Below are 10277 nucleotides of genomic sequence, written 5' to 3'. Positions count from 1 at the left end.
GGTCAACAGCGTGTGCGGGTTCTCCTCCCTAAGAGTGTAAAAGATGTTGTTCTGAAGGCATCTGATGATTTTGGAATCCGGAACTTGGTCCAAAATAAAAGATGAACTTGGACGATGTCCCTCTTTTACAGGGTGATGAAGAGGGTGATCGACAATGGGAAAGTTTTCATTTGTTTTTCTTTTCAGGAAACAGAATTCTGCTTTCAGTGGGCACCATGGTGGGTAGATTTTAGCATAGATGGAAAAGCATACAGTTGATTGTTCTTAAGCCCCAGTAGGTCAGATCATGTCAGTGTTTCCAGAGTACGCCCAGAGTAAAGTTGGCTTTTAGCTGAGCCTTTGCTAAGAGGCAGCCAGTCCTGAAAAGGATTTATTTATTTATTTTGGCCTTGGTAATGTCTAAATGATGATAAGTACAAGTCTCTCTTAGCTAGCTGGAGTGGGTCCCACATGAATTGGTTGTGACCCCTAGAATCCAGAAACTCCAGTAGAGTTGGATAAGAATATTTTGTGGGGGAAATCTAATGTAACGCATGAAAATATAAAATATTAAATGTTCAGAAGTTTGTAATTTGCTGCTTTTTTTCATGAGTGGTTTTAATACTTCTGGTCCAGAGCCTAACTCCCTCTTTAGTGGTTTCAGTTTCTTGGGTGAATGTGAATTTTATAAGTTTTTTAAGAAAGGAAATTAAACATTAAAAGACTTTAAGTACTTTACTCTTTATATAATGTCACTAAGAAAAGCCAGGAAAATCAGGGTTGGCTTTTTTATTTGTTTATTTAATAAATATAATCTATTTTCCACCATTTTGTTTGTTATGGCTGTACCAGAGTACTTTTAAAAGTTAACATTTATTTTGATTTTGTTTTATTTCAGCGGATGTGCATAATAAGTTAACCTATCTCTATTCTTCATTGTGGGCTGGGGCAGTGTATAACATTTAGTTATTTTGGCATTTTGACACATAGGCGATTTAGTTTAATTCAGCATAATTTGATGCTCTCCACTTGTATGATGCCTAACATATGAATAATGTTAAATAGATAAAATGCGGCCTGCTGAGTGTGAGCATTTCTACAAGTTAGTGACGTAACTGACCTTAGCCAAGTCACCTAACCACTGTGGGCCTGGGTTTCCTTTTCTGTAAAATGAGTACTTTGGGCTAAATGGTGTCCAAGAATCCTTGCAGCTCTGAATTTAAAAATCCCATGAGTCTGTATGCCTAATAGGTATGTGTCTACCTGATTCCTCCTCCTCTTCTTTTCTCTTTTTTTTAAATTAGGAAAAGAGGATGCTGGTGCACCAGTTACAAAAGACAAGAACACCTTCATGTCACAGGACACAAGAGCTTTACCAGAGAAGTCGCTGCAGAGATCAGCAAAGGTCTCTGCCTGTTTCCTTCACTTGTCTGGCTGGTAGCTGAGCTACCTGTTGGGGGCCTCTCATACAATTCAGTTAGGACTGTAGTTGGTCAGTTAATCAGAAAAGTCAGTGGAAGCAGGGAATCATAAAAAGTGAATCTTTTTCATAACTTTAAACATATATTCATTTGTCTGTCTTTGGATGAAGGGCCAAGGCCTTTTCTTCGCGTGTGGGTATGTTTATTGAGGTTCTGCATTATCTTTTTCTGCATAAACTGCACTTGTAATGTGACATCTATGATTTCCAGTTTGGTTTATTTAAAGTGGAGTGAGAGGGACTTCCCTGACGGTCTAGCGGTTAAGACTCCACGCTTCCACTGCAGGGGGCACGGGTTTGATCCCTGGTCGGGGAAATAAGATCCTGTGTGCCGTGCGGCACGGCAATAAATGAATGAATGGAGTGAGAATTTAGGCACTGGTGAAGCAATATGAATGTAGACTCCTTCTAGATTTCTAGTTTTTTGCTCCAATTTTTTTTATTGTTGTCACGACCGTATCTAATTCAAAAGTAAGTTTTTAATAAGTATTTTTTAGTTTCTCCAAAGTATTTAATTTAGTTGTCCAGTAACAAAAGCAATTTGTTTTTTTGCGTAATTCAATTTTATTTTTTAATTATATATGCTAGGACTTCCCGGGTGGTGCAGTGGTTAAGAATCCACCTGCCAATGCAGGCGACATGGGTTTGAGCCCCGGTCTGGGAAGATCCCACATGCCACGGAGCAGCTAAGCCTGTGCGCCACAACTACTGAGCCTGTGCTCTAGAGCCTGTGTGCCACAACTACTGAAGCCCGCACGCCTAGGGCCTGTGCTCTGCAACAAGAGAAGCCACTGCAAGGAGAAGCCCGTGCACTACAACAAAGAGTAGCCCCCGCTCGCCACAACTAGAGAAAGCCTGTGCACAGCAACAAAGACCCAACACAGCCAAAAATAACTAAAATTAAATCTTAAAAAAAAAATTATATATGCTAGTGACATATTCAGATATGAGATCAAACACAGCTGATCCTCGCTACGCAGGTAGCTCCTGGTGGAAGGAGTGGTGCAATGACAAAGGATGGAGTGTGTGATAGCATGAGGTTTTCCTTTACCAGAGGCATCCGCCAGCACGTGTAACCTGGGAATGCGGCATTGCCACTCAGTCTAGCAAGTTGGATAGGAGAGTGTCTCCTGCGTATCGACATGAGGAATTTCTAAATTATATTACATATATTTTACTCTCCCCTGCCAATTGCCCATTCGTTTATCTAGATCTTTATTTTAATAAGCTTTTTGTATTATTATTATTATTTTTTGCGGTACATGGGGCTCTCACTGTTGTGGCCTCTCCTGTTGCGGAGCACAGGCTCCGGACGTGCAGGCTCAGCGGCCATGGCTCACGGGCCCAGCCGCTCCGCAGCATGTGAGATCTTCCCGAACCGGGGCACGAACCCGCGTCCCCTGCATCGGCAGGCGGACTCTCAACCACTGTGCCACCAGGGAAGCCCTTAATAAGCGTTTTGAGTACTAACCATATACTAGGCAATATGATAGGTGTGGAAGAGTATAATGAACGGAAAGATCGTGGGCTGGGTCTGGCTCACAAATTTGTGTTTTGCTTGACCTGTGCAATATTTTAAAATTTTGGCTTAGTAGCTTATACGAAAAAAAAAAAAAAAGGAGTGTCAGGCTTCTGGCGTCTCTTGATGAAACAAAACATCCAGCAACAGTGGGCCACATTCTTAAATGACTTTGGTCAGAGCTGAGTAGAGGCAACCTCTGTCAGTGGAATTTGTGTTCTGCAATTTGCTGCTGCCCCCCAATGGTGCTTCCTCTCTTGCTATTTTTGGTTTTGGGGTTTATTTGTTTTTGTATAGTTTCTTAATGAATTCAATCTAAAATTACAAGGCAAAACTTACACTGTGGTAAAGTCATTTATGTGACAGTTAACACATGAATCATGAGTAATGTCATGCTGATTTGTATACTTCTTGTTCTGTCGAACGTTAAAACGAAAAGCATCAGACATGATGGCATAGATTCGTTTCTCCTTGCTCCTCTCCCCTAAGCACAGCTACAAATTCTGGACAATAATAAGAGACAACCAAAGGAGAATTCTGAAAGATGAAAAGAGGAAGGCAAACTAGTTAGGGACTCTAGGGCTAGAAGAACAATGTAGTAGCAGGGGACTTTATAAGCCCTCCACCAACAGAAGGGGACCCAGGCCCCGTGTTTCTGGATCCCAACCCCACAACAGCAGGTGGCTCAAGCAGACTCGTTCCTCACTCAGATCTAACAGGAGGCCCTCCAACAACACCAGGCAATCCCAGCAGCACCTGTAAGACAAATTGACTGGGATCTCTGCTGATGGCAAGTGGCCAGGAAAAGGGCTCTCCTTCCCCACCACACCTGAGACTTCTTTCCCTCACCAAGAGATGCCAGGCATCTGGGTGGCTTTGACAGCAGGGATCCTGCCAAAGAGGTGACCTAGCCCCAGAAGTCTCTTTGTCCCTATGGGCCTGAGACTCCCCTCCCCCACCCAGAGACACCTGGCATCCAGATGTCACTAGCAAGGGAGATCCTACCACAAGTATGTGGTCCAGGAAACCTCTTTATCCTTATGGGCCTGAGATGCCCCTCTCCCACCCAGAGATGCTGAGCAGCCAGATAGCACCAGTAGGAGGGGGTGCCACTACACCCCAAACCCTAAGCGAGAAGTCTCTCTGTCTCTGCATGGATGTGGACCAGGATGTGCTCCTCACCCATATCAGAGAGACCAGCCAGGTGGCCAGCCCCTCAGCAGTACCAGCAGAAACTAGTGGGAGCCCCAGTGGTACCTTGTCAACCAAACATATCAAAATAGCATTGCAAAGCCTCTGAAAACTAAATTGTCACTCTAGCTACAGCCCACAAAAGTAGTCCGGGACCTGCATGCTCGCCCTAGACAGGGTGACTGCCTTCTAAAAGGCAAGATTTAAATAAGACCTTGAACCTGCTAACATTATAGCCAAAAGGTCCGGGATAGGATACATTAGAAAATCACCTTATACCAAGAACCAGGAAAATCACTACTTGAGTGAGGAATGACAGCTAACACCAAGTTAGTTGATGCCAACACCAAGATACTGCAGTTACCTGATAGCGATTTAAGATAGCCATCATAAATATGCTTTAATAGCAATTAAAAATTCTCTTGAAACAAATGAGAAAACTGAAAGTCTCAGCAAGGAAATAGAAGTTATAAAAAGGGAACTAAATGGAAATTATAGAACTGAAAAATACAGCAACAAATGAAATACTTGCTGGATGGGCTCAGTAGTAGAGTAGAGGTGACTCAGCACAGAATTAGTTAACTTGAGGACCAATCAATAGAATTTACCCAATGTGAACAGAGAGAAAATACATTGAAAAAAAATGAGCAGAGCCTCAGGAAGCCGTGGAACAGTAAAAAAAAGATCCAGCATTCAGATAATTGGAGTCCCAAAAGAAGGATCAAGAGAGTGGGGCTTAAAGAATAAATTATGCTGGGGACTTCCCTGGTGGTCCAGTGGTAAATAATCCGCCTTCCAGTGCAGGGGACGTGGGTTTGATCCCTGGTCGGTGAACTAAGATCCCACGTGCCATGGGGCAGCTAAGCCCGCGTGCCACAAACTACAGAGCCCACATACCCTGGAGCTAGCACGCCACAACTAGAGAGAGAAGAAAACCCGTAGCCGCAACTAGAGAGAAGCCCATGCGCCACAACAAAGAGCCTGTGCCACACGCCTCAACAAAGACCCTGCCTGCTGCAGCTAAGACCCTGCCTGCCGCAACGCAGCCAAAAAGAATACATTGTGCTGACTGGGAACAGGTTAAAAAAATACCTTAGAGCTTTTGAGGTCCTAGCAGCAGTTGTATAACATTAATGTGTGATGGTATACATCTGTATGATTATAATTTTCTTCTTTTCTGGTGGACTCAGTAACTTGTGTTTAAGGTTAGAGAATAGCAGTGGCTGAATGGTTCCAGAATTGAGGATTTTTGGGGTAGATGCAGTGGAACAACAAGAGGGGTGAGGCATTTGATGACATACGTAACAGGACTTGAAGTGATGAAACATGGCGTCTCTGGCAGGTAGGAAAGGGCTCAAGGCTAAGAAGTAGCTAACAGACATTGAGAGAAGGCAAGGGTCAAGGCACTAGTGGTCTTGATGTGGTGAAAAAGCCCGTGGAGGAGCACAGGAGAGTGAGAGCTGAATGATGGGTCAGTCCAAGATGATGTGTTTCTCTTGGTAGAAATAGCACGTACTTGTGCTATTGAATTTTTGCCTGGTGAAATGAGAGTGGGTTTAATCTTGGAAAGAAGGAAGGTTAAAAGGTTTCAGCATTTGAAGGCATAATAAAGAAATTATTTACATTTAATAACATTTTAAAATAAACAACTATTGTATTGTTCACCTGAGATACTGGTATAGTTCATGTGAGAAAAATGTAATGCAGACCAAATACCTGGAGCTGTACTTCCCTGCTGGAGTTTTACATATTTTTTTGAGACATAGGTCTTGGTTTTAAAAGCACTTTCATCGAATTAATCTGTGTATTGCTTAGTTTTCCTTGGGTGTATGTGCTTGCTGGCTTCAGTTGTTACAACTTAAATATAGATAACTTAGTCACAGAGCCTCACTGAGAGGTACTTCATTTAGACTTAGAAAAACTGCTGGACCCAGATAGTTGACCAAATAACATCCTACTGACTTCTCCCAACTGTTATCCAGTCCTACGGATAAACAGCATTGACTATATCTTTGGTATTTTCAGGTGGTTTACATCTTGGAAAAAAAACATTCCCGTGCAGCGACTGGCTTCCTCAAACTCTTGGCCGATAAGAACAGTGAACTGTTTAGGAAGTATGCCCTGTTTTCTCCCTCGGACCACCGGGTGCCTAGAATTTACGTACCTCTCAAGGACTGTCCCCAGGACTTTGTGACCCGGCCTAAAGATTATGCCAACACGCTGTTCATCTGCCGCATTGTGGACTGGAAGGAAGACAGCAACTTTGCCCTGGGGTAGGTGACCTCTGGCGAGAAAAACCACAGATCCCAGACGGAACTTGGTTTAGGTAGCATTTACGTAAGCATTTTTGTGTGTATTTTAATTATTATTTCTTCATTAAACCATGCGTACTAGGCGTGGTTCTTCAGAAATCACCCTTAGCTACCACAGCTGGCCACCTATAGGTTCCTTGAACTGCCAGGCAATCACCTTTTTTGTTTGTTTTTGGTTTTTGGCATAAAACATAAGCACATTCTGAACCTCTGCTTATTTCCTGTTATGTTATGAATCCTGTTCGTAGTTGCGAACTTGCAAAGAATTCATTGTATCAAACAATCAGACCCCTCCTTTCAGACACTGGTGTTAAAATATGCGAAATTCCAGGCGTATTCATGGGACCGCAGTCTCCCATGCTTTAAAATATGAATGTAAAGGTATGTTTGAATGATGTGCTTTTTTGGTATTGATCCTTCAGAGGTTTCACTTGTGGCATTAAACATTAAATTACCCTACTGTAAACAGGGAAAGGTACCATGTTTTTAGGGAAGCTTTTAGAAACCAGTCTAACTTAAATATAGATTATATAGCCACAGAGCATCATGGATAGCCATTTCCTTGTAATCTGAAGAAACTGATGGACCTAGCTGTTTGATCAAATGCTGTGCCTGTTTCCTTCTTACAATTGGTATTCATTTTGAAAGAGAAGTTGTATTAAGTTTTAGCTATATCTGTAGCCCTTTATTATAGATGGTGTCTAGTTTATGCTTAGGTTTCATTTTAGGTAATGAAAATAAAGGCATACAAGCTAGAAAAATTTGCTCTGACACTACTTTTAGTCTAATTGGGTGACTTGCTTGTTGGTCATCTAACTTGTACAGGATGGACCCTCCTGGGAATGATCCGTGGTTATGAGTGCCGACACTGAATGGATGGCCATGATGTGCTGCTTTGATGAGGTTTATTCTCTGCTTAGCCTTTTATGGTTAGTGAAGTAAACCAAATCAAATCTGTGTGTCCTAATGCAATTTAAGAAATACTATCCTGGGCCACTTTCTCAGTGCTATGAAGATCACTGTGATTTATATGATCTCAGAGCCACTCAGGAACAGTTGCACTTTCTTTTTTGCTCTCAAGTGGTGGGATTGCAATGTCATCATTTTGAAGCCTAACTCATTATCCAAAAGTGACGTCAACCCCTTGAGCCCTAAATAGCCCTTCTCAGCGGCTTGCCAGTTTCTCACCATCCACTCAAAAGGCTTGATAATGGCTGTGCCACCTGGCCCCTGGTGATTGTGCCCACCACACTGTGCTTGGCAGTGAAGAGGGAACACTTTCACATCAAGGCAGGAAATCCAGCCTTGTCTTTTATCTGCCTTTCTGTCATATCCCATTGTGTATACTTGATTGGGCTGTTTCCTTAGTTTTTGAGCTGTAAGGGTGTAGTCAGGAAATCTTCACAGAATGAGTTTCTCTTATTACTCAGATGGCCCTTCAGGTGCTTTTTATGGTTTTTTTTTTTTTACAGATGCTCCCTTACTTCATCAAGAACTCTTTTCTTGCGGGTAAAGTACAACAGTAATCAAAAAAGGAGTCAGGCCTTTGAAGCAGCAAGGACATTCTCTGAATCTAAAGAAAGAATATTTTAAAATAATAACCATATATTAATCATCTATTTTTCAAAATGCAAAAGTTTGAAGATTCTCATACTTAGATGGAAAGCTGTGCTTTTTCTCGACCTTTTTACTATAAAGACATTAAAAATTGTCTTTTATGGAAATAAGCCTTTTAAAATCCTTGTGGAAAAGAGAAAATTTCTCTCAAGAAATAAAATGTGGTGGGTCTTCATGGTGAAGTTCTCAGCTGACATCTGTCTCGTGGGGGGTGCGCACTGCAGCTGTTGCCTGTTGGGGGGTCGCCTGGCTCTTTTGTTCTGGCTATCTGTTACTGATCTTTAGGAGCTGAGGTCACCGTTTCCCAGTCAGAACATGCCGTGCTGTGACCACTTGGGTTTCCTCTCTCATCTTTGCCAGGTTCTGACCCGGAGCGTGAAGGTAGTACTTGCTCTGGGTATGAATGTGAAAGCATAGAAACCATGCCTAAAAACCAGGTTTAACCAAAGCGCCTTTCTTTTGAATTTCTTCCCTGCCCCAACACTCTGCCCTTAAAAATTATTGAACTTCTGCCTATATAATTGCTACTGATTATTCAAGTCCAAAGTCACTTACTTCTGTAGTTAAATTCAGTTCACAAAGACAGGTGTTAATCATATGTGTAAGTCACTGCTGTATTATGTGAGAAATACAAAGGTAAACAAGCTGTGGTTTCTTTATGTAAAGAAATGATAACCTAATGCAGAAGGAGTTTACATAAATGTCACAGGATTAATTTGATTCTAAGAAATGGAATCCTACTTGATCTAATTTAAATAAAAGTGGTGATTAATATAAGACATTGGTGGTTCACCTAAAACCCAGGCCAGTAAGCGTAGGCAGGTCTCATGAGGAGCTCAGAACTAACACGGTGGCAAAGGAGTCACAGCTTCTTTCTCAACCACCCTGACCGGTCCAGCCACCACATGGTATCTTTTCTCTCCCCCTTTCTGCACATGAGTTGTATTAGTCTGCTTTTTTCTACACAGGAGCCATTTACCTGCTTGATAGCATACATGGCCCCCAAATGGTACTGCCAGTCCTCTGCAGGTCACACACTGTAGTCTAGAGCACAATACAGAATTCCTAGGGTGGAAGATCTTTATTGGTCTATTGAGACAGTTATTTGCCTAATAGTTTTAAACAGAGGTAAGGGTCCGAGGTCCTGGGATCCACTGCCCCGTTATCAGGGACTGGGGGGCTCAACTCTCTGGCAAAGAGTGTGGGTAAAGCAGATGGACTGAATGGCCTGTCTCTCTGAGCTCTAGCTGTGGTACAAAGCAGAGTGTTGTAAGCTCTTCCATAGGAATAAAATAATTTTCTGGAAACTTAGAGGAGGTGGATGAAGGGGGAAATCCAGGGTTGTTTCTGGGAGAGTGGAAGCCTGTTTGCTAAAAGATCACTCTGATTCAGAGTCCAGAGTGGGTGGGAAGGGCCATGACTGAAAGCAAGCAGTAGGCTGTCGCACTAAGATGAGATGGGAGAACCTGAAGTAAAGGAGCTGCAGTGAGGGAAGCAAAAGGAATGAAAAGAGTCAGGGGAGACGAAGAAGGTAAATTTTCTCAGACATGGTAACCAATGGGAAGAGGGGCATGAAAGAGAAAGACAGAACCTTGAATGAACTCTCAGGCCTCTGACTTGCGTGATTGGTTAGATGATGGCATTTAATCACGATTCATCAAGGACAACTTCATCTCCTACTGTTCCCTTCACTTATGCCTCATTACTTGCCATTTCATTGCTAACTGTGTTCCTAGCTCCAGACTTTTGCACACTACACTTCCTTTCCCAGCAGCGGCTTTCTCCTCTCCCCAGTGTTTATTTAGTGAAATACTCAACTTTTAAACTTAACTCAGTCGTCTACTCGGAAAATGTTCCCTGACTGAGTCCTCCGTCATTGGGTGCTCCCATAGTTTCTAATAATACCACTCTTAAAGCTCTCATCTGTTTGTATTGTAATTGCTTATGTAAGTTATTTACTTGGCCATGAACTTCTTTAGGACAAGGATACTCAGTGAATGTTTGCTGGCCGGTCAGATGGGTAGATGAGAATGATTTGATGACCCCAGGGTCTTCAGCCATGTTGACTAGGAAGATGTTGTACCATAAATCAAGCTAGAAAACACAGGAGTGGTTTAGAACAGAAAGTGATGAGAACCAGGTTCTATGGTTTCAAAATCAACACTTGATAACAATATAC

General features: G+C 42.4%; 1 protein-coding gene across 12 annotated transcripts in view; it reads left to right on the top strand.

Annotated features, from left to right (window-relative positions):
• Window positions 1–10277, top strand: part of DIS3L2 (DIS3 like 3'-5' exoribonuclease 2) — a 373313-nt gene that overhangs the window by 154231 nt on the left and 208805 nt on the right. For all 12 annotated transcript variants that reach the window (XR_003793808.1, XR_003793807.1, XM_029224426.1 and 9 more), the window contains exons 7-8: window positions 1284–1384; window positions 6195–6442. Coding sequence is in view for 10 of the 12 variants with exons in the window: in XM_029224426.1 (XP_029080259.1) it covers window positions 1284–1384; window positions 6195–6442 (349 nt within the window). In the remaining 2 variants the exon portion in view is untranslated. The remainder of the gene's footprint in view (window positions 1–1283; window positions 1385–6194; window positions 6443–10277) is intronic.

This window comes from Monodon monoceros, unplaced genomic scaffold (assembly GCF_005190385.1).
Source record: "Monodon monoceros isolate NGI ecotype Baffin Bay Population unplaced genomic scaffold, NGI_Narwhal_1 Super_Scaffold_16, whole genome shotgun sequence".
NCBI lineage: Eukaryota > Metazoa > Chordata > Mammalia > Artiodactyla > Monodontidae > Monodon > Monodon monoceros.
Note: the sequence above shows the minus strand (reverse complement) of the source record. Positions and strands in the feature narration are given on the sequence as shown.